The sequence below is a fragment of the Pogona vitticeps genome, chromosome 1, assembly GCF_051106095.1.
Source record: "Pogona vitticeps strain Pit_001003342236 chromosome 1, PviZW2.1, whole genome shotgun sequence".
NCBI lineage: Eukaryota > Metazoa > Chordata > Lepidosauria > Squamata > Agamidae > Pogona > Pogona vitticeps.
Window position 1 is genome coordinate 177,711,509 of NC_135783.1, and position 25,007 is coordinate 177,736,515.

Sequence of the window (25,007 nt, forward strand, 5' to 3'; positions counted from 1 at the left end):
TTAAAGATTTTTTTGTTATTTCACTTTTCAGTATTTCAACAAAGTTACAGCTTGATGAAAAATAAGGGGCATCGTGCATGAATCACGTATTTCTTTAAAAGCCTTTGAATAGCAGCATGTGCAAAAACATCCCCTAAAACTTGCCCCAAACACCACTGCCACAACAGTGGTATTTGGGGTCCCTTTATTGAGAGAAAGGCAGCTTATAAATAAAACAAACAAACAAATAGAGAGATAAATAAAATAAGCAAAAACTTTGATTATTATAACTTCTGAACTATTAACAGATCTTTGTGGCTATTGGTGAGGTTTTTCTGCTGATTTCCAACCTGATGAAGGACATGTCCCATTTTGTCATTTTTAAGAAAACATAAATGTGTTTTATATGTGTGGTTTTTTTTTTCTTGCAGAATGGTATTGTGAAAATCTGAGAAGTGTGAATACTGAAGAACGGAGGCATTCCAGTTGGTGTACTGACCTAGGGCATGTGAGTTTTTAAAAATTAAAATACAAAGCAAGCACAATTCTCCCCTATTCTTGGCTTGTGGCTTGCAGTTTGCATACATAGTTATCCAGCTAAAATGGGCAGGTCCAAATCCTGCATCTTAAGAACTACACAGAAAGAAATTTCCAGCAAGGCTTTTTCAGGCAGGCTACAAAGTGATACAGAAGCCACTTAATACTACTCTAATCCTGCACTCAACAGTTGATGCTCATTCTGATCAGATAGGGTCAGTTGCAGTTGGAAAGAAAACCTTACCTGTCCTCCTTTGGGCTGGTATTTGATGTTCTCCGTTGACCCAATTTTAGACCTGACATTCTTGAGATCGGGCAGAGGCTGGTTAATGAGCCGTAGTTGCTTAGGGGTGGCTGGAGATTTTGGAGGTGTGCGTATGATGGCAACTTTCTTCTCAGTGGGAACCAGGATAGCCGATTTGGGAGTTCCTGGTGTATGAGGGGTCCTGGAATAGCTAGGGGTCCCAGGAGTGCCTGGAGTACGGGAAGAATAACTAGGTGGGGTCCCAGGAGTGATTGCAGTAGATCCTGGTGTAGTTGGAGTTGACGTGCCACTCTTCCCTGTTCGGCTTCGAATAGGCTCTGATCCTGTTTGACAACAGAGGAATATGGAAACTATGATTTCATGGAACATCAGCATCCAACAGAGAACAAGGAGTCATGACAGTGAGACTAAGGATAACTGTAATGGGATAATTATAATTCAAGAACTATTCACTCTGCTTTAAGGCTTTCAGAAGGCCATGAAGACACTCAGCAACCCCCAAAATGACAAGAACGCCACAACATGCAAGCAGATTTTACAGAGTGTCCATGGAGACTAACAGAGATTTTAAATTAAATCCTACATGGTTTGCTGATCGTATGTGTACAGAGAAATAAATTATAAAACAGAAAACGCACCACTATAGACATGAATGTAAATGCAGACATTAACACCAGCTCAGTTGACTTTCCTCTTTTGGCTATACCTCGGGAATCAATACGATTAAACTGTTCTTAAGTCACAAAAGTCCTTTCCAGGTAGAAAACTTTCATTTCTAAACCCTAACTGCAGCATTTTCCATATTTTGTATCATTCACATCCTCATACATTAAATCTCTGCCAGAATTTATATTTTGTGAATTGCCTCAAGTTAAGAAATGACCATCTGTTGCATACTGAGTTTGTGACTTAGCATCCACCTGATAATGCCTAAGGTGATTAAAAAACTTAGACAATTTGGCTGCAACAGTTAACCAGTCACATAGGGATGCCAGAGGATTTTAGCCTTTATAGGGATGAAAAGTAGGGCAATGGTAAAAAAATATATGAGGCACTGAACTAGCTCAGATGTGTGAGGCATGAGATAGGGAGAGAAAGCAAGAAAACCAACAGAGGCAAGTTACATATTAAGTTGTGGGAATGTGTCCTGGCTGCCATATTTTTTTCTGCTAACCCAGTCTCTCTCCCAAAAGACATCTTCTTTTCCCTCTGTTTATTCCATCTGTAGCTATGTTTCCCAAGAGAACTAGTGGAAATATCCATATGCATATATATTGAACACTTTATCAGAACTCTCAGTGACCATCCAGAATTTAAAAGGAGAAAAAAAGAGAGATCTGGTGTATACATTTGGAAGCTGTATATGATACAAAAGACTGACAGGATGCTGGTAAAACCCATCCCTGCTCAAATACAAGCAGACCTGTGATTCCTGCACCATCATGAAGTATTTGCGTCTACAAAGCGGCAGGCTGACAAGCCGTAAGGGGTGGAGTAGGGAAATCGTCAGCCTTCTATCCTTCTGAGGTCGGTAAAATGAGTACCCAGCTCACTGGGGGGGGGGGGCAATGTGTAGCCTGCACAATTAACTTGTAAACTGCCCAGAGAGTGCTTGAAGCACTATGGGCCGGTATATAAGCATCACACTTTGCTTTTGCTTTTTAAAAGATTGCAGTATTTTTCAATGAGTTTTCATTTTTATGAAAGAGAGTGAAGAGGAATGACAAGGGTATGCAGGTTGATTTTCCAAAGTCTGTTTGTTTAAGGCAAGCAGAACAATACCAACGAAGTCACAATAAGAAATAACTCCAAGTTATTCAAAGAGGTGTGGATCAATTCAATGCATGTTTACTTAGAAGTGATTTCTGCCTTGTCCCAAGGAACAGAAGCAGGTGTCCCATTTACTACATGTACCATCTCAGGCTGTAGTTTCAAGCACATTGGTTTTAACAATGTTAGTGGTACTTATTTACTGTGATGCTTTCTCTCTCTATCCCAAAGACTATACATTTACATTAAGATGAGAGGCAGCCAAGAATTAGCCACATCTATGTAATGATTTAATTCCGACAGTCGAATGTATTACACTGCCTTTTCTGCTATGTCTAAGTAGACTAGTATTTTGCTATGAATGTTTTTTCAGCCAGTTTTGATGCCATTCAAATAAATCTCAGGTAGTTTAATGAGCAACATAGATCAAGTGAGAAAGGTGAGTATCCAGAATTCCAGATTAAGATTCATGATGCTAGCTAGAAAAGTGACTAGCTCCTATTCACTGTGCATCTGGCCAGAGCATTAAATGTGAGCGTGTGTACAGAGACAGGAAAAAGGATAAGCTGTTCACCAGTAAGATAAGAGAAAGTAAACTCTATGGTGCTGAGTGTGGCAGGTGGTCAAGAAAAAAATGGGGGGGCGCTACCTGTAAAAAAATAGGATAGTGATCAAAAGCTGAGCCTGAGGATATCAGGATGGTGGGTGCTGAATTTATCCACTGACTGGAACCGCCAAAACTTCAGCAACACAGACACTAGCACATTTTTATTACAACATATTGTACTAACATATAATTTCCATACATATAAAGCTAGAACAGTTAGAGCATCCAGACTTTTGAAGAACAGAAAATGTGGGACCAGCAGTACAATGGAAGAGTCACAGCATCAAGACACATACTGGTGGTCCGCCGTACTGATGAAGTGGTGCTGTTCAGGGAGAAAGAATTCTCATCTCGCTCTCTGTCTGCTGACATGCCCCTCCGAGTTGGTATAATAGAAGAAGGTCTTGGTAGAGAAGACCGCTTTTCTGGACTCTTGGTTACTCCATCCTAGTAGAAACAAGAGCAGACATCTATCTTTTAAACCAAATACTTCAGACCAAAGTGCTTAAGCTTATGTTTTGCTGTACACTAGATTTCCTCCAGCAGTAGCTTCAGAATGAGGCCAAGGCATTTTCAAAAAACAAGGTATTTTCAAAAAAACAACTAAAAACACTGATGTTTCGGCAGGCCTTCCCTCAGCTAAATCCTGATCTTCCCTTTTCTTCTCTCCTAGTGTTTCCCCCATCCTGTCTAACGTATTTCCCTTATTTAAAATTGTTTTAATTATATTGTTACATGTTGGTTGTAAGCCGCCTAGAGTGGTCCTGAGGGACTAGATAGGCAGGATATAAATAAAATAAAATAAAATAAAATAAAATAAAATAAAATAAAATAAAATAAAATAAAAAAATAAATAAATAAATAAATAAATAAATAAATAAATAAATAAATAAATAAATAAATAAATAAATAAATAAATAAATAAATAAATAAATAAATAAATAAATAAATAAAATATCAGGTCAATTTTCAATAATCTAACCACCAAGGGGTGAGATTTCTCCCTATTACTATTATTGACAGCATAGCAAGAAGTGGAAAAGGCATAGCAAGAAGTGAAATGATATAGGCAAAAGAGAGTACTGAGAAATGGAGGGAGATGAAGATGAAGAAGACTGCCATCTTCAGTTTGGCTGCAGAGCGTCGTGTATAGAGGGATCCAGAGATCATGCTATGTACAATGCCCACTATTATAATAGTGCTTGCTGTAATTCTAATTTTTCAGCATCTGCGGAGGGACATGGAACCGTTCTCCCACAGATACAGGAATCCTGTTGTAAGAGTTAAGTTTTATTATACGGTCATAGAACCAAAAAGGGGTCCTGTTGTAGTGTGACCAGTAAATGCTATATTCTAAATACAGTATATTACCCATCAATTTCTGTCTTAGAAGTTACCTGCAAGATTTTGTTCTGACTACTCCACGTTATCTTCCATACTGTCAGGGTTTGCACACTACTTTCTCAGATCCCATTAGGCTCTACTTCTGAGCCATCATGTTTTGCTCAGAATTTGATCATTTTAGCTCTGCTGCCTGGAACTAGCCAAAGGGAGCAGTATTTTTGAAAACAAAATTTGACCCCAGAACAACAGCATCACCAACAGTAGATTTTGCTATGGTCTGTAGGCTGTTGCTGCTGGCATAGGACTGGACGGTCAATATCATTCACCGGCAGGTTCTTCTTTAGTGACATTACTGTGGGACCAGGCCTTATGGAAATGGCTATGATGCTATAAATTAAGATATACCATACTTCCGTTACTGAATAAAGGAATGTCAATGAGAAATAAACAGCTGTGGTTACAGCTATCTATTCAATAAGGGGATTGGGGGGGGGGAGAGAGAGAATAGAGAAGTAGAATTCGTATTTGCACTTCTCTGAGGGGTTACTATGCTGCATCCGCTGCCTTACCTGTGCATCTGTTTCTGAATATGGCAAGCAGTCTCTTGGGCCCGCTGAAGAGGGCCGTGTAATGTAATTGGCAGTATTGAGCAAAGCAGCTTTTTTAGCGGTACTTAATGAGCAAGCTGAGCTGGGTCTTGGAGGAAGCAAGGAATTTGCTCTAACCTTTGAGGCAGGGATCTTTGACAAAGAAGAAGTCTAGTCATGAGAAAACAAACAAAAGAAATGCAACATGAAGGTGAAACAATGAGACAAACAGAAAATGCATGCAGGATGGAAAACAGACCACAAAACACAGCGTCTGAAAAGCCCATCATGTGTGCAAGCTCTATGGCACACATGGGAACAGGGCTAATATTCTGCCCTTAAACAACAATGTGACTAAGGATCTAATTTAATGGTACCATTTGAGGGGAACATAAAAGCTAGAAACTCATTTATCTATGAAACAGTACCAGATATAGCTAAATATATAAATATAGAGTTGAAGTCTATGGGAGCAAGATCTAAAACGTATCATTTTAGTAGAATTATGGAATGGTATGCAGAATGAAAAAAAATCTATTCAGACATAAGAGCAACAAAAACTAAGATGATATATCACTGGTAGAGATGGGGGTATTCGTATTCATATATGAATATCCCTGCACAGGTGATGATAACGAGGGTCCAGCCCCATGGGGCCAGACGGTCCACTCACTGATCCGCCACTGCCATGGATGCTGTGATTCTTCCAATGGCTCTGCAGATCGCAATCTGCTCGCCACTCTTCAACCTTACAGCAGGCTTGTCCTCCTGCCAGGAGTGGCTAGCCAATCGTGATCTGTGGAGCCATTGGAAGAATCACAGCGTCTGTGGCAGCGGTGGATCGGTGAGTGGACTGTCCAGCCCCATGGGGCTGAACCCTCGTTATCACCACCTGTGCGGAGATATTCACCTTCATATGCGAATATTCCCATCTCTAATCACTGGTATATAAAGGTAAAGGTAAAGGTTGCCCTTGACATTTAGTCCAGTCGTGTCCAACTCTAGGTTGCGGTGCTCATCTCACTTTCCAAGCCATAGAGCCAGCGTTTTGTCCGAAGACAGTTTCTGTGGTCACGTGGCCAGCACGACTAGACACAGAACACTGTTATCTTCCCACCGAGGTGGTACCTATTTTATCTACTCGCATTTACATGCTTTCGAACTGCTAGGTTGGCAGAAGCTGGGACAAGTGACAGGCGCTCACTCCGTCGTGTGGATTCGATCTTATGGCTGCTTGGTTTTCTAACCCTGCAGCACAGGCTTCTGCGGTTTAGCCTGCAGCGCCACCACGTCTCCCATGGATCTCATACTGAGACATAAACAAATCAGTAACACCAGTGAGAGAACAAACCATTATCTTTCCACAAACACACATTACCTTTTATTATACATAATTATTTTAGTCTAATAGATTGTTTCATAAAGTTCCATGTGAACTTGGGTTTGTTGTCCATCTTCTTTATTATGTTGAAAAAATATAATAAATTGGAGACACACTGTATCAAAATAATCAATAACTATTTACTCTTTAGGTCTTCAGATTTCATGTGGTAGCCTTTTGGCAAGGGTGCCATATCCCAGGCATGTTTATTACAGCTATTTGTAGACATTTCTCTGCTATCTTCTTATTTGGGGGGGCCAACTCTTGTCTTCTGCTACAAGTAGAAATCTTAATAATTTTTAATAAAAGCTTTGTATTCCCACCTGTAACTTGATTTAGCAGGGCTATCAGTGGATGGGAACAGATTTATTGACTCATCATACACTCTAATTCAGCACGTATCAGGACCAAAAAAATAACTGGCAAGAGATGTAACCACCACATATGATTTTAAACAGTCCCAAGGCTACCATACCCTCTGCAGCATAAATTTGTACACTCTTTAGAGAAATGTGCCGGTTTTTAACTGGTGTTATATACCAGTGATTAAGGGACATGGTGGTGCTGTGGGTTAATCCGCAGAATTCTCTGTGCTGCAAGGTCAGAAGACCAGCAGTTGTAAGATCGAGTCCGTCGCTTGTCCCAGCTCCCACCAACCTAGCGGTTCGAAAGCATGCAAATGCAAGTAGATAAATAGGGACCACCTCAGTGGGAAGGTAACAGCGTTCCGTGTCTAAGTCGCACTGGCCATGCGACCATGGAAGATTGTCTTCAGACAAACGCTGGCTCTATGGCTTGGAAACGGGGATGAGCACCGCCCCCTAGAGTCGAACACGACTGGACAAAAATTGTCAAGGGGAATCTTTACCTTTACCTTATGAGATCCATAGCTATGTTTTATTCTTTGAACCCATAAGAAACTTTTTAAAAGAAAAAAAACCAATAATGATCTACTGGGTATTTTTCAGGTTTTCAACGTAGCTCATGAGAATAGAAAGCTGCCTTCCACTGTCATATCACTAGCTCATTGATGTCAGGCCTGTCTACAGATCCTTACATCGGCTTTCCAGGGTTATTCTAGCCCTGCTATTTGAGAGTCATGTAACACAAAACTCTAGAGGAAGGAACTTTTATTGCAAAATGAATGCTCTTTCCCGGAGCCACATGATGGTAATATTGACTTCAAAATATGTAGAACTAATAAATGTGATAATTTACCTTTAATTTATGCTATTTAAATTATCCCACCGATGCACAACCAGATTACCAAAAGCGGCACTGCATCATTAATGTTTTTAATAATATGGAAGAAAAGTAGCAACCACTTTGAGAGTGGATACCTAATTCTTTACATGTCATTTTTCTTTTATTTACAAATAAGATATTTCAGTTTTTAATGATAAAATGGACCAACTTTCAAATGTTCTACCTTGACACTTATTATAGTTCGGGCTTTGAATCCATATTTTAAAATTAAATGGAAGCTGGTAACTGTTGAAAGAAGACAATGTTGACATTATTTATTTTTAAATATTATTTCTTTTACTGATGGCTGAAAACTCTTCCTGATAGAAATCTGAAAATATTGGATGACAGTGATAGCTTTCATAATGATGATACTGTAAGCCAAGAAAATACAGAGCATTTTAAAAATAAGAAGAAAAAAAGGAAAAATAAGTGAGAGAAATGGTCACCTAGATTTTTTGGTGGGTTAGGTTGATATGTGACAACTTTATATTTGGCAGCTTCATTCAAAGTAGATTGTGCTGCTACTTTTAAAGATGTGGATGGAAGATACAATTTCAAAAGCCAAAATCCATTGAGTTGTATTCTGGTTTCTCAGAACAAAAAAAAGGAGACACTAATATAAATACTTGCTCCAGATCAGACTAACTGTGCTGAGCCCACTCATCTTTGCAGGCCTCTAGGTTCTCAGTAAGAGGCCTTTATCATCACCTGCTCCTTAATGCTTTTACCTGGCCATGCCAGGGGTTAAACCTGAGACCTTCTGCATGCAAAGCATGCACTCTTCCACTAAGCTGTGTCATTTTATGTTGTGCACTACTTTATGTGCCCCCAAATTATTTCTTGTTAAGTATTAGGAATAAACTTCAGGCGATCCTGTATTATCTACCTCTCTCCAATAGCATGTCCTTTTAATAAACAGGTAACCTTCCAACCTCGATTTTCTGCTAGTGCAAAATGAGAGCCAAGGATGGGGAGATGCCCTCTTGCAAAGAAGCTCCAGCACCCCACTGCACTTCTTAAGAATTTGCTGCGGAGGCTCCTGAAGCATGGCCTACATGTCTGCCTTGAACAGAACCTCAGGAGCTACACAACCACCTACTCAGTCATATATTGTGTGGTAGCAATTTAGTATAAACAACACATTGGTCATCCGATGCATGCTCCTTTGACAGTTTGCCAGTCTCTGTGATCAAAACCCAATGATTCATTTGATAATAATAATGACATGCTGCAGTTACATTCTGAACCTTGCCAGGATTTTCTAGGAGGAGAGCAGGGGTGGGCAGTTAATATCTATAGGGAGCCACATGAAAAATGTGAACTGTGTTTGGGGGCCGAACCAACTTTACTTAGGACCCATTAGGTGGGTATTAATAGGCCGCCAATTTATGGGTAGTAATAGGCCCCCATTGGGTGAGGCCCTGCGGTGAACGAACTACAAGGCTGACATAGTTAACTCTCTAAACTTTTGAGGGAGTTAACTATGTGAGCGTTGTAATTCGTTCACCGCGGGGGGGGGGACCCCATCACTGAGCTAACTCACCTGTCCTCCGTTCCCCCACAGCTTTCCTCTCCGACTGTCTTCTATCCCGCGCAGGCGACGTGATGCGTCATCACGTCGCCTGCACAAGGATCGCTTCCAGCTTCTTGAGCCGCAGGGTCCACAGTCCGGGACTCAGGAGTAACAGTCAAAACTCATGAGATCCCAGTGTTGGATCTTGTGAATTTTGCTTACTGCCATGCTAGGTGACTGGAGCCGGAGCTCCGGCTCATTCAGTGGGGACGAGAAGGCCAGAGAGGAGCGGTGAAGGGTGGGCTGGAGAAGAGCATCGACAGGCGGGCCAGACTGGAGTGATGACTGGCGGGCTAGACAGGAGCGGCTCGCAGGCTGTATGTGGCCTGCAGGCTGCACTTTGCCCAGGTCTAGAGTAGAGTAATACGCAGTGACACATTGTTTCCTTCTTCTGGGAGTGCTCCAGGACTAAACACCTTGCCCAAAGTTGCACAGGTTGACTCTTCTCCTGGGTGGCACAATGGGGAATCAAAGTCCTAGCCAACTCACTGAGCTATTCAGCCAGTGCCTACGGCTAAAATCCCATTCTGTAGTTAGGCAAATGGCATAGCTTTTGAACATGTATTGCCATAAGCTAAGAAAATTCATACCTGTTGCCTGCTGAGTTGCACATAATGTCTATGGAGCTTTTTTAACTCATGGCAATTCATGTCTACAAGTTTGTTTAGCTGCACAACAGGATTTCAACCTGTGAAACTTAAACAAAGACGAAGTAATAAGTTCACGCGTGCCCTGTTTTAGCAAGTAAAAGGACTAATGGCATGACCAAGCTATTTCTGAACCAGAACGTCTGTGTTTATTGGGCAGAAATTAGATCTGTACCACTTCTGTCCAAGGTAAATTCGGGTCCTAATTTTGCATTGTTTAAAGATGTAAATTTATCATTTTTAGGAGCTGAAAGCAGCAAACCTCAAAATCCAGTTGGCTGAGTTCAGACGTTTGGTAGGCAAGGATTACTTGAGGCTATTGTTAAAAAACCAGAGTTATTAATTTTTAATAGTAACTTGTTTATTGATATTTTAAGGGTCAAACGCAATGATACATTTGGCCCTTTTCAGAAGAGGCACAGTTTTTCAAGTGGCGAAAAACTTTTGTCATAGCATGTGATTGTCTTTACCTATGTTATCTTGCATTTAGCATGCAATTCATCACTGGAAGGTAATCATGGACTTAATTGGACATTCTGATTGTGAAGGCAAGTATCAAGTTTCCAGGATGGGAAGAAATATATCTTAATATGAGGAAATATTTATTTCTCATAACATAAGAGTTTGACCCTTCATAGCGGTCCTAGTTTTGCCACATAGTTAAGCCAGTAAAATGAAAGTCATCACTAATGAACTAGTCCCCTTTTAGAGTCATAGTCAGATGCAGAATACAAGTGGGCACTCATTCATGAGAGGCAGTTGGCCACTGCAAATTGCATCATTTCTCTTTTGGCAATCTAACTATGCACCAGAACTATGCACCAGATAGAACTGCCTCCTCTTTTAAGTTTGGTAACCACGACTCACAAATACAACACTAGGCGATACCTTTTATTGGACCACAAAACATGAAACAGTAAATTTTCAAAGGGCTTCTCAGATGCCTCTTCTAATTGTACAAATCCTAAAAGTGTTTGGCGGTGAAGTTACTTTTTGATAAATTTATATTTATGCAAAGGTCAATGTGTCTCAAATTCTGGCTTTAAATAAGCAAAGCACAACATTTCAAATGAATAAAACTGGCCACCTCAGATCAGAAGAGAGAAAAGGAGAGGGACTTTTGGGGAAAGTGAAGCAGAAGCAAAGAACATTCAGCAGAAGGACTAAAAGGAAAAGAACTTGGGCACCTAAAGCACTGCTGTGAGAATCAGTTCCAGAAGAGCAGACGTAACAGCAAGAATAAGGATAGGGCTTGGCAAACAGAATGAGTCCAGGGAAGGAAGAGGAGGGGCAATGCTTACAAAACAGGGCTAAAATGAGTATGATGGTGTAGAAGATGGGGCAGTGCAGAATCTGAGAGAAGGAATGAAGAACATTTTGTAGAAGATGAACATCTCAGTCCCATACATATTTTTCTAAATAGATCCTACCACATTCACTGCAACCTGGGAGCGAAACCCCATTATTATTATTATTATTATTATTATTATTATTATTATTATTATTATTATTATTATTATTATTATTATTATTATTATTATTATTATTATTATTATTATTATTATTATTATTAGTATTAGTATTAGTATTAGTATTATTATTATTATTATTATTATTATTATTATTATTATTATTATTATTATTAGTAGTAGTAGTAGTAGTAGTAGTAGTAGTAGTAGTAGTAGTATTGCATCTGCCAGACAACAAAATGTCTTCATGAAACCACCTATCATTAACACGAAGGATAAGTTTGCTGTTTAAGATACATCATTTTGTTGGATGATGATGATTAGCAGCCTGCATAAGGCAATATTTGCAAAACCTGCTGGCTTCATCTGCATATGCAAATATAATAATTTTACACATTCTAGAAAGCTGCAGCACTAATCAAGAAACAGAAGCAGTGCCCAAATTTCAGGCAGTACTCAAAATGTTGTTAAGCGCACAGCTACCAGAGCTTGAAAAAAAATTCTTTTTCTTTTCTTTTTTTCTTCCTTAAAAAAAAAAAAATATAGACCACAGCTTCCAGAATCTAGTGGCCACACTGCCTATAGAGTTATGGGATCTATAGTCCAAAATGTAAAGTTTTCTTGGTAGGACACATCTTGGATGAATCTTAACAATTTGTTGATATATGAATTTCATACATTATAGCAATGAAGGAAGTTCTAATAATCCGTTACTAATTCTGAAGTGAAGGAGAACATGATTATTTAAAATTAGAAAAGAGTTTCTTCAAGTTATCCATAGAAATGATAATAACACCTCAAAAGGCCCTCTTAAAAAACAGGGAAATCCAGAATGGGGGAGAAGTAGACTTGAATAAGAAGGAAAACAGTTTTACTTACTGAAAGTTTTTCTTTTGCTTGTTTAAATGCCCCAGGAGTCTGGTTAGTTTCACCGCCAGCAGCTATTAGATACATAGAAAAGAAAATACTTTTAACATGTCAATATAGCAATTTTAGAATCAACTTTAACATATCTGGTTTGAACTCCCATGCAGTCTTTAAAAAATGAATTCTTTACTGGCAACAGTTTTTGCTAATTGAGAAAAATGGTATAGATGCGAAAACCATAGCTTTTCCAGGGCAATTGGCCAACACTCAACAATACAGTACAAAACTATCAACCTCTGTTGCTTATACAGTAGTAAGATTGGGTCCAGGGATGGTTAGTGTTCATGTCGGATAGTCTTTGACTTGAGGCAGTGGGTGCTTTCCTGGCACCATATCTCTTAGCTAAGGTTTTACAAAGAAGAGTAGAATGGAATAGTACAATGAATAAGCAAACACTACAAGACTATTTTTACTGCTATGTTGTCACCGATGTACACTGAGTAAATGTCAACGTCACCCATATAGAGAAAATAGCACCTGGAACTACAGCAGATGGATGTAGGACACTGTCCTTGTAACCTGCCCTGCACATTAGCTGTCCAGTCCCTTCTGACTCACAGCAACTTTAATAGGGTTTTTCAGAGCTGTTCACACATATCCTATGAGGATCTTCATAATTTTATGAACTACGTGTATGTCTTTGACATGGTTCCTATGCTTTGGGAGAGGCATTTAGGGCAAAAAATGTATTTCTCATTTGAAGGTTCAAAGAGGGTAGGAGGGCAAGAATATGAAAAGCCCCACACCCCCAAAATCTCTAGGCTTTGCAGCTGAGATGAGAGGTTTAACAACGTTTCTGTTTAACGAGATGGAGGAAGTGTCTATTCACATTTAAATAAATGTGAGTAAAAATCTGTTCCAAGCCCTTGTTATCAATAGGGGAAAATCAGGGGCTGGGTAGATGGAGATGGGGAGGCTTTTTTGCACCATCTCACCACCAGCGCCCATTTAGCCTTCAAAAGAACAGGTTGAATTGGGCTGATGGGTCTGAACATGGCTGGCTGTACAACTATCATGTTCACTCAGTGCTGGTGCAAAGTCTCCTGCTAACTGAGGCAGGAAGAGAAGTACCTCTTGCTCCCCACCACCACACACACACAACCACACAGCAACAGTTTCAGGGGGAGGGAGCAGGGGATACAAAATCAGGGCAGCAGAAGCAGTAGGGCCACCTTTCCTTTAATCATGGCTGCCCCTATCCCCACAGGATGACCCTAACTGGCTAGGAAGCAACCATGCCATAGAGATGGGTCAGCAATGTTTCAGGAATAGCAGATGGCAGTGAGTGGGTGGTTTCTTGAGCTGGCACTCGGCCAGCCCTGCTTCCGTAGCTCCTCAGAAGGTACAGTGGAAACAGAGGCATAATTGTAACAGACAGGGTGGTTTACGAAGACCGTTCCAGACTAGGCAGCTTTCAGGAACAGCCTCCTATTCAAAAAACTTTCTCAAATTTTAGTTGAGAGAAGCACACAACAGACTTTGAGTGGTTTGGCAAAAGGCAGCACACCTTTCAGAGCAGATTCCCTCGCTTTGCAACATCAGAATGATGGCGCCCTCCTTTTGTTATGTGACCCTCACTTAAACGGACTTCTCCCTCAAGCTAGATGATAATTTCTACTGAGGAGTACAAAAAATAAAATGAAAAAGGAAACAAAGGGTGGGATCAGATGATTATTTAGATTGCATTCTGAAGTGCTGACAGCAAAGTCTGGTTCAATATGCTGCCGATCACAAACCAGCCCAACCATGCTCTGTCTCCTGTCCAATCTGGCTGGTCCAGTGGCAAGGCGGCTCTTTTTTTTTTTTTTTTTTTTTGGACCAGGCTGGTGTGATCAGGATCAGATGGAAGGATCACTTTAAAGGGTCTCTTTTAACATTACACCCTGGAAGCAATCCTTTCCAGTGCCATCTGGCGCAATCTTCCCGTTACCATCTGATCGCACTCTATGAACAGCCAGTTCCACTCTTAAATACCTGTAGGATATATATAGCTGCTCCTGCATTTTACAAATTCTGTCACTATTCCACCCCTTCCAATAGATTCTTCTCCTTAAGTCAGGCACCAGCCATCGACTGCTATAAAATGAGGGGGAAATGCCTTTACAAGCTGACTTACCTGAAAGCGTAACAATTCCTCCATCTGAACAATAAACCATCATGGCTTCACCCTGTCCCTTGAAGCTTGACTAACAGTTTAATCACACAAGAAACATGTTTAATTCTGGGGCACACACCATGAAATTTAAGATGAGGAAGACAAACTTAATACATGTTTGTCTTGGTTCATAGCCTAAGCTGATGCTTCTGCCTGGCCTATGATAGCAATGTTGTGATGTCACAAAGGAAGTTGAATCTTACATTTTCAACCAATCAAAGAGCAAAGTAGAAATAAAGTCCAAGTTCAGATGTTTCTTTTTACATTTTGAGAGTCAAGGAAGATAGGAAACAACCAGAACTAGCGCCCCGAACAGCTGCAAGTATATCTGATTGCATGGTGTAGATTCTGAAAGTCTGCTTTTTCTGAAACTTAGGTTCTAATATTACATTTCTATTCTCCAATCCTATGCAGGTCTACTCAGAAGGAAATTCTGTTGATAACTCAAGAGAACCTATGTCCATATAACTATATTTAAAACTGTACCATTTCAACCATAGCCTCTTATCTTCTGAATATACAATTACTAAACCAGCCTATACAAAATATAGGGCACAATCTGTATAAAACACAGCATTCTAAAGAAAATAGGAATTGAAACTGTTATTTTCTTCTTCAAAGTTCATTTGGAAAAAACAGCAGGGGGTCAACTCGTAATTCTAGTATCTAACTTTTTTGAAAACTAGGAAATACTCTTCCCTGCAGCCCAGCTGTTCAGCTGCATGTCATGGGAGGAGGGGATATTTAGACAATACTGTTAGCGCTGGCAGATTGTTGGGGGTCACTCCCAGCCCTTTTTGACATTACTTCCAAGATCACTGCTTTCCCCAGGATCTAGCGGCAGATAGAGTAATCTCTGTGGAGGCAACTTTAAACAGATTGGCCTATCCATATTGTTGTTCTATATCATCTGTTCCCCAACATCGCACGTCACAACATTTTAAAGCTAGAGGCCTGCTTTTTCCATTAACTATGAGGAGTCTCTTCTAAGGTATCATTGCTATTTGGCTGCAATTCCACAAACGTAAGCTGTGTGGTAACAGTGACAAGTAATTGGCACACTTCAGTGGTTCTCAAATTGGGGTCCCCAGATGTTCTTGGACTAAAACTCCCAGAAGCCTTCCCCACTAGCTCTGCTGGTCAGGTTTTCTGGAACTGTAGCCCAAGGACATTTGGGAGCCATTGCTATAAAGCTACTTAAGCCCTCTCACCCCCTTAATTTTAGGATATGTAGATATTACAAGAAATTACTTTTTGAGGTGAAAGAAGATGGTGTTCTATTTGCAATGTAACACAATGATCTTCCTTTTCCAGGGCAAAGGAGCAACATTTCCTGTCACTGCTTGTTCAGGATGGGGAAGGGCAGAGTGCTACCCTTGCATTACTCCTGGCCTACTCTGATTCCATGACTGCTTATACTGTATATCCTCTTCCATTTTTTAAAGAATGGCTGTGAACTTCAGCTTGGGGTAGGCCATATTTATTGTGCCATCCCTACTACACCCCAGTTAGGGAACGCACAGAAGAGCTTTTAAAGGAAAGGGAATTGCCAGTATGGGACCAGGATACCCTAAGCAGACGATTTCAAGGTTACAGTGGGGTCTCTACTTAAGAACGTCCCTACTTAAGAACAATTCAACTTAAGAACAGCTCCATTTGCTAAATTTTGCTTCTACTTGAGAACAGAAATCCAAGATAAGAACAGGAAAAAAACCTTTCCTGCTCTTTTTTTAACCTTAGGTCATCTTAGGTTAAAAAAAAAATCTCCCCCTAGTGGTAGAGTACGTATTAACCAGCTTTGCATTAGTTCCTATGGGAACTAATGCTTCAATGTACGAACGCACCTCTACATAACAAAAAAACAGCCAGAACGGATTAATTGGTTTTCAGTCCATTCCTATGGGAAATTTTGCTTCAACTTAAGAACGTTTCAACTTAAGAACACCATTCCAAAATGGATTAAGTTCTTAAGTAGAGGTTGCACTGTAGTTTCTATGGACAGAAAAGAGCAGATACGGATTAAATGGTTTTCAATGCATTCCTATGGGAAATGCAGATTCAACATAAGAACTTTTCAACTTGAGAACCACCTTCCAATACGGATTAAGTTCTTAAATAGAGACCCCACTGTACTTTGAAGAAATAAGGCAGTTATTTTTTAAATATATCTTGTTTAGGTCTGAATGTACAGTATTAAAGTGAGTAGTTCTACATCAAATGTACAAAGGATTTTTTTTTTAAAAAAAAGGAACATGAAATCTAAAAATTCCAATCCACTCAATAGTTATCATTGTTGTGTAGTTTGTCTTTCACCCCTCTTTTCCTCCAAACTCTACATAATGGGGTGTGACACTTATATCCTGGTACCACACTAATCAGTCAAAAGGAGCACACACTGATCCTAAAATGAACAGATTATCATGTATTTCATGAATTGCATTTTCTTATTTTTATGGGACTGAGGATAACGAAAAACCTGTGTAGCTATTTTAATAAAACATACTAATTTTGGCAAAGAGTGTAACTATAGGGCCAACTTTCTGTATATGCACTTCATATACAGGTTTATAATATCTTAGGGGGTTAAGGATACAACTTAGACTGTAGATAAAAGCACACAATCTATCAACAAGAAGAATTCTAAATGGCATACTCATTTTAGACTCTGAATTTCTAGAACAGGAAAGGATGTCATTTTCATGGAGTTAGCAGAGTTCTCTGCTGCACAGTATAATTCTTTAGGTAAAAAGTTTACAAAGAGAGTGGCAATGATATTCATTCTTCCTTTTGATGTGCAGGCAACAAATAAAGTCTGTGTGGGCATGCATATATGAAAGTGAGAAGAGTTGGAGCATATGCCCATTCCACTCGATTCTTCTGATGTAAAACCACACTAAGGTGACAAAACATTGTGCCAAACAAATCCTCTCTTTGGACTAGTGGAATCTGCACCAGTGATGATCCTTGTGGACTGTCTCCATTTACCTCTTCACTCATTGCCTCCAAAGCCCTGTATAACCCAACACTTCCATATGCTAAATGAAACCAGGGGTGGACATATACTGCATGGACCCCCATTTTTTTCCTGCTATTTTCCAGGTTGCTTGTTGCAAGCTTAGACAAATATTCATGGAGGTTATATTGTTCAAACATGATGCGCTTGTTCTGACTGCAGATTTCTTCTTGTTTGACTTCTTGACAGAGCTCAATTCATCCTTCAGGGTCTATGCTTTAACACATAAAACTTTTTAAAACATAAAAACAGTCACAAAGTTGAGAGAGCGAATGCACACAATAGAAATACAAGCTGGAACAATGCTGAAATGCATCTTATTATTATGCATGAGAGACGAAGAAGGAAATAGGAAAAAAACAAAAAACAAATCATGGTTTAAAGCCATTAGCATTTTCCCACCAGAACTCAGCAAAATTTTAAAAAAATCAAAAGTAAAGCAAAACAAACAAAGCAAAATGAAGGAGTTTTCTACCACACCACTGTCAAACCACAATGCTAAGAAACAACTACAGAACTTGGGAAGTCCAAGCATGGCAAGCAGATATGATCATGGTCTCTGTTTAAAAAAATAATAAGGATTAAAGAAGAGTATGATACAAAAAAAGCAGTATCATTCATGACAGCTGAAAAAGTCTTAAGAGGAAAAAAAATCAAAATCAAAATCAGAGCAGCCAGTAGAAAAATGAGAGTACAAATAATAGCTATAGTAATGTCCATGTTTGCCAGCCACGTTGCATAAATTCAAGACGGCACAGTCACCTGTCTGCTTCCGCTTAACACAGGAGTGATGAGCTGGTCTAGCATGTTTCATAGCAGGTTTTAAAATGATTTTCCTGGAGGGAGAGTGAGCCTGAACTTCAGCTTTTTTAGCAAGTTCAGCTTTCTTATACACAGCTATAGACAAGAAAACAAGAGCATATAATCAGCAATAAAAAAAAGTAGATACGTTAATATATTTCAACACAACAACAAACTGGCGGTTTAATGCCCAGTTAGCCATTCAGTCAGGACTAAAGTCAAGGGATTCTGTCACTGGCGCTCTATGGCAGCAAGTGATTCTTCTAAGAACAGGTGCTATTCAAAGGGCACAGGATCGTACCCTCACACTCACATCATGCCTTCCGTTTGTGACACTGCAGTTACACCCCTTTCACTGTCAGGGCCTCTCCACCAGCCTCAGTACTGGGCAACGTCCAGGGTTATGTCAGGAAGAACAAAAGGAATTGCAGTGTTGAATACCCTGGAAGACTCTTCAAGCTCAGTGATCGACCCGGAGGTTCTACGCATAACTTGGGGATGACCAATGTGCCTGCATCCAGAATGCTGGATACAGAAAAGGATTCTAGTTTCTGTGGAATGTTTAACCTCAGGAGGGCCCACCTAACAAGTCTTGGCTTTCATTCTCAGTTGCCCTCCTTGGACAATAAGAGTGAGACAACTCACAAGAAAGCTGTCGTTATCAATCAGAGGGGCTTATTACCAGCAGGCTATCCAGAGTGCTAATAGTTTCAAACTATGGAATTATGGAATGCTGGACCAAATTTTGTCTTCTTTAAGACACTAGTCCAAGATGCTTCTTCCCCTCCCCCCCCCTGAAGCTGATTAATCAAATGGTCCGATTTACTGATTATTTTTTGTTGTTCTCTCTTGTGGTGGAAGGGGGATGATTTTTGTCCTTTAGATGATTTTTGAAATGGTGGATTTTTAAAAATTTGTTTGCCTTTTAGCAAATTTAATATATACATTTAAAATTGTTTTAAAGAATCCTTTTGGGAGTGGGAAGAAATCCATAGAGTTAATAAACTAAATCACACTAAGTTCATCTGTGACTTTAATGTTGGCCTTCTCTCTTTCAGATACCGAATCACAGCAGAAAGAGAATCAGCATATCTGAAGTTTACCTGATTCATAAACGGATAAAACTGGAGTGACAGAAGTAATACAGACTGAATGTCTTGCTGTTAACACAAATCACTGTTATTGATTAAAATGTGTAACAGTACCACTAAAACATTCTTCTATAAAAACAGATGAACAACTCACAGTATGGCATGAAAGGAAATAGAGTGAGTATTATGAACCTTTTTTCCTTCTCACTTCATCTCTGGAGACTGTGCTAGGCTCCTTTTTAGCTACTTTTCTTTCAGGAGTAGAAATCCTGCCTCTCCCAGTTTTTAAAGGTTTCTCTTTTTTATGCTTATCGAGAGACGGTCTCCGCAATTCTCTCTCTGCCTTCTCCTCTTTAGGAACCGTCTCTAACTGTTCTGTCATGATGCTCCTATCATCATCTGCAGGATCAGAGCAAATTACAACAACAACAACAAAAAAGAGAATTAGTAAAAGAGTTAATTGTGTTTCAGTTGTGTATGTGTTTTTTCTTTTTTTAAAAAAAAACATCAGTTTCTTTCGAATTGATATTATTTTAACAACATTCTTCAACGCATAATGATGATTCTTATTGTTTCATTATTAGGAAATTATTTCAAAATCAAAGAAAAAAGAAAAAAGGATAAGGCACACCTTGAGTATCCACCCAAATGCTGTCGGTGTCCAGGATCGAGTCATCAATGGTTGTTTCATCTTTATAATCATCATACGTCTCGGTCTTGTAATCAGTACATGGTACTTCTTCCCTCTCAGGTGAGCCAGGAGCTTCAAGAGAGCTTTCCTTTGTTTCTTCTTCTACGTCAGCTACCATCTCGACTTCCGTGCTCACTTCTCCTTCAGGGTAGAAGCCTTCCTCTCCTGTGTCAGCCTGCAGTGCCTCAGCAAAACGCACACTATGGGAGCTGGTTTCTCCCTCATCCACTGTTGTCTGTACTACTGTAATGAAGTCATCCTCAATGGTAACAACAGACTCTATTACTCCTTTGAGCTCAGGCATCTCCCCAGGTGCAGTTTTACACACCTCCACTTCTTTTTCAACAGTTTTCTCCAACGCCTTTTCTTCACCTCCTTTCTCAATCTCTTCTTCTTCCTGCTTATGCAGTTCTTTTTGTTCCTGCTCAGTCTTTTCCTCTATTTCTTCTCGAATTTCTTCCTCTTGTTGTTTTTGTTTACTCTCTTCCTCATGCTCATCTTCCAATTTTCTCTCGTCCTCGTGTTTTACTTCTGTCTTACTCTCTTTCTCATGTTCTTCTGTTTGCTTAATCTCTTCTGTCTCTTCTTTTAGCTGAACTTCTTGTTTTATCTCCTCTAATTGTTTAATCTCTTTCTCTTGTTCTTCTCCTTCCACAGGTTCTCTTATGTCCTCAGATTTTAAATCACATGGTAAAGTTTCAGTTTTCAGGGGCCCAGCTGACTCCAGAGACTCTACGTGATCTTCCTCAGGCTGTGGTATGTTCTCCATTTGAATTGCAATTGTTTCTTCTTGTGCAGCTTTGGATACATCTGCAACTGGTTGTTCAACTAACAGCTGTGATGCAGTCTCTTCTTCTGACAGAGATGGACTTTCTGGTTCTGTTTTGCCAGCATATGGTTTGGACACTTCTCCAGGCAAGCCCTCTGGTGCTTGGTCATTATCACCACTTGACTCGTACGATTCTTCTTTATCAACTGCTTCTTGATGCACCAGATCAGGCTTACCCCCCTTTTCTTTAACTTCAGATTCAGACAGCTTGGTGGCATCTTTGATAGAAGCGGTTTCCTCTTTTGCAGAGACAATGGGTTCTTGGGGCAATATGGATACAATCTTTTCTTGATCCTCTGTGTGCTGCTCTGAAACAGTATCACTGACCTGCATTCCTAGCTTACTCTGGTATTCCTGCTCAACTTGCCGAGCAGCAGAGTCCAGGTCATGCTTTATAGCATTATAGTCTGGTTTGAAGGAGATCTCTGCTTTGCCTATCTCTGCAGGAACATGGACAACACTTTCCTCTTTCTCACTTAACAAAGATACTTTCTCTTCCAGTCCAACTAGATTTTTCTCATCTGTGCTTTCCAGAGTTGAAGCAGGCATTGTTTTTTCATGCTCAGTGCCCTCAGAAGTCAATATTTCCTTAGACTCCATGTGCTCCTCACTTTTTTCTAACACGGTATCTAGTTTATCAATAGCTTTCCTCTCTTGCTCAAAGTCTTTGCCTAAAATTGCTGAATCAACAGAGGGATCTTTTTCTTCTTTGGATCTCTCGGCAGCTGCCAACTTCACTTCTATCAATGAGAGATCTGCAACGACACCTCTCCTAATTTTCTCATCAAAGGGGCAGCTCTCTCCTGTCAAGTTTTCACTGTCCTGGACAGGAGATGGCATTGGCACTGTGTATTTGTTGAAAACACAGTAACCTAAGTCTTCCAGTTGACTGTCAGCCTTTAATGTCATGTGGTTATCATCCATCATAAGGTGATGTATTGCACTGCTGTCCTCTACAACTGTCTCCGAAGGAATCGACTTCCTTTGTGCTGCCTCGGCCTCTGTACTCACAGATGCTAGTCGTGACCTTGTGCCAGCTAAGTCTAACATTTCAGGTAAGTCAGGAGCCATTACAGTCCCATTTTTGTAATAATCTTTAGCCAGGAAGGGTGACTCACACAGAGGCTCCACTTGGATTTCACCCCCTTCTTTTTGTTTTGCCTCCTCAGTCTTCTCGTCTTCTTCCCTGCTCTCTGATGGGAACTGGGGAGTTTTTTCTATTGCTGGGGTGGTAGCTGGCAAATAATCCTCACCTTCATCCCCACTAGCATTATCTAGAATATCTGAGCCTAGAGGCGAAAGGTCATGCGTACGTCCAAAATTAAACCCAAGTGCTATAGAGTCCAAGCAGGACATGGGCAGGTTAATGGACATACTCCTTTGCTCTATGGCAGATCTTCCGCCAAGTCCTAAACTTCTGCTTAGAGTTAGGTCATCTTTATTTTTGCTGTGGAGTTCTCTCTTATCCCCATACACTTTGGGGTCAATAGTGTACATTCGTTCTGTAGGAGAGCTAGGTTCCCTAGATTCATCTTTGGGGAATCCCTGAGCAAGACTACTATAACCTATTTCATGAGCAGGCATACTGGAATGCTGGTAGGTCTCTGGCTGATATTCCTCAGTGTCTTTTTTAGATACAAGGAAATCTTTACAATAAGGATCATAGGTCTCTTCCTTAGTATCACTTAGTTCATAGTAATCACTGCCTTGCTGTAGCATGTCACTCTTGATAGCATCCTCCTTAAGATTAGACGTCTCAAAATATGTAGACATCCCTGATTTATCCTCTTCTAGATGCATTTTTAGCATTTCTGAATCTGCAACAGAAAGCACTTCCCCCTTCCTAACCTTTCCAGAATCTTTCCCTTCGAGAGAGTCTTTACTTTGTTCAGTAAGGGGCTCCTCTATGGTTTTAGACAATACAACTTTATCTAATGTCTCTTCTAATTTTTCTGGAAACAGTTCTTGCTCAAATCTATCTGTGAAGCTTGCCATGCTGTGCTCTTCTTCTTTTTTAATAGTCCATGTTGTCGAATCATGAGAAATCTCCAACTCCTCTGCTTTACCAGTATCAAAGGATTTGTTCAAATCGCTTTCTTCTCCCATTATGTCTTTATTCAGAACAGTTGTGTGTTGGTCATGAGCTGCAAGACTTTTATCATCTAATTCTCTGGGCTTTTGTCTAGTAGAAACAGAGTACCCCTCTTCATCACTTTCATCTTCTGTCATATCCTTCTCTTCCTCCCAAAGAGGAACACTCTGGACGGGTGATTGCACTACAACTGGTTGAGAGGCAGGCGTAATCACCACTGAAAATTCTTCTTCCTGGTTTTTTACCTGCTCTTTGTCCATCTTTTGGTCTTTTGGAAGGTCTTTGGCAATGTCTGTAGGTGTAGATATTTGCATCAGTTTGTTACTATCTTCTGTGTCGGATTTAGGTAGAACAGCTGGCAAAGCATGAGAAGAAAGGGCACTTTCAACTACCTCTGTTCTGCCTCCTGTTGATTCTGAAAGCAGGGAAGAACCTATTCTTTCAGGAGAAGCAAAGTCACTTTTCCCCCCATCAACTTGATCATCTTTAGATTCTAAAGGTACTGTTTCGCTGGCAGGTTTCTTTTCATCTGTTTCACTTTCTCTGTGCAAATCCTTTTGTTCTTGATGCAGAGACAGTGATCCTCCAGCAGAATCAGAATCTGATTTGTCTTCTTTCCTTTGTAGACTTGTATCCAACACCTGTTGTGGCAGAGCTGGAAGCGTCTTCTCTCCTTCTTTGCCCCGTGGTTCTGCTTTTTCTACAGTCTCTCTTTTTGCTGGCTGTGGTGCTAAGGCATCATGTATAGGTTGTTCACTAGTTTTACTTCCTTTCTCTGATCCCTTTGTGCCTAATGGGTCAGCTGTGAAAAGGTCTGTCCCTTCCTGGACATGGATTTCCATCTTCGAGGCTGCAAGTAAATCTGTAGCTGTTTGATTGGATTTTACAACAGATTACTTAAAGCATCTACATGCAGCAGCAAACTGATTTATAGCATCATTTGGCATGGTAGAATGGTAAAAATATGGCCACATGCAACAAGGGTTCCTATTTAGAAGTTTCTTACTGTTCAGCATTTTTCCCCACTCTTATTTTAGAAGGAGAAAGTTTTGCAAGTATCTTAATAACAATTTGTACTTTACACTTAAACTAGCTTTCCCCAATCTGATGCCAATGCTGACTGGGGAGTATGGAAGTTGTAGTCAAACATATTTTCAGGGTGCCCACCTGGGACAGGCTGAAATTATCCTATCTACAGTAAATAAGGCAACACATTTTTTTCCTCTTCCACAGCTCAGTTCCTCCACAATCATTACAATTAAAAAAAAAGCCAATTTCATGTTACGGTGCTTCATTATATAGTAAAGATGATATAAATTCTGATTTAGAGTCATATGGAGGTATCATCATCATCATCATATTAGAACTGCAGAGCTGGAAGGGACCCTCTGGATCACCAAGTCCAGCCCCAGTCAAGGAGGCACAGCGGGGGAATTGAACTCTCAACCTCTTACCTAAACCACTGAGCTGTCCAGCAGCTTTAATGACTAGAAATGTGCAGTAAAAGTATTATATTTAGTATTCAAATGTCTAAATCAATTTAAGGGCCTAATTCAGTTTGTTTGATTTCTACCAAACAACCATCACAAATATATAGACACATATATAAATAAATGATGCATATAACCATTTCCACTTGTAAAATGAGAAATAACATTCACTCTCCCCAAAGTCTGAAGAAAACAAAAAACACAGATTATTGTCATGAAACTCTTCTCCTAAAATGTGACCCGAGGCCTGCTTTTCTCTCTATCTAATATTTAAGATTTAAAAGAAAAGGTGAACACTTAAGAGTTGCTCAAACAAAACCAACAAAATTGCAACTTCTAACACATTGCTGAAAAAGTTAGGCTTATGTTTTCTGATTTAAAATACAGAAATGGTAATTCTTAATTTGGTTATGCTCTTTGATAGCATTCTATATAATGATGTCTTTCTTCAATATTTTATGAACTGATCAATTAGACTTCAATTCTCCAGCCAGTTATTTGGCCTGTACAA

The 25,007-nt window shown here is 39.9% G+C and overlaps 1 protein-coding gene across 50 annotated transcripts in view; it reads right to left on the bottom strand.

Annotated features, from left to right (window-relative positions):
- Window positions 1-25,007, bottom strand: part of MAP2 (microtubule associated protein 2) — a 334,548-nt gene that overhangs the window by 19,316 nt on the left and 290,225 nt on the right. For 28 of the 50 annotated variants that reach the window (XM_078379383.1, XM_078379378.1, XM_078379318.1 and 25 more), the window contains 6 exons: window positions 20,026-23,856; window positions 19,587-19,793; window positions 18,265-18,399; window positions 12,287-12,348; window positions 3,455-3,605; window positions 761-1,104 (listed from right to left, as the gene is read on the bottom strand). In XM_078379383.1, coding sequence (XP_078235509.1) covers window positions 761-1,104; window positions 3,455-3,605; window positions 12,287-12,348; window positions 18,265-18,399; window positions 19,587-19,793; window positions 20,026-23,856 — 4,730 coding nt within the window. Of the gene's footprint in view, window positions 1-760; window positions 1,105-3,454; window positions 3,606-12,286; window positions 12,349-18,264; window positions 18,400-19,586; window positions 19,794-20,025; window positions 23,875-25,007 lie in introns of all 50 variants that reach the window. The other 22 variants (XM_078379355.1, XM_078379289.1, XM_078379394.1 and 19 more) reach the window with 2 other exon arrangements.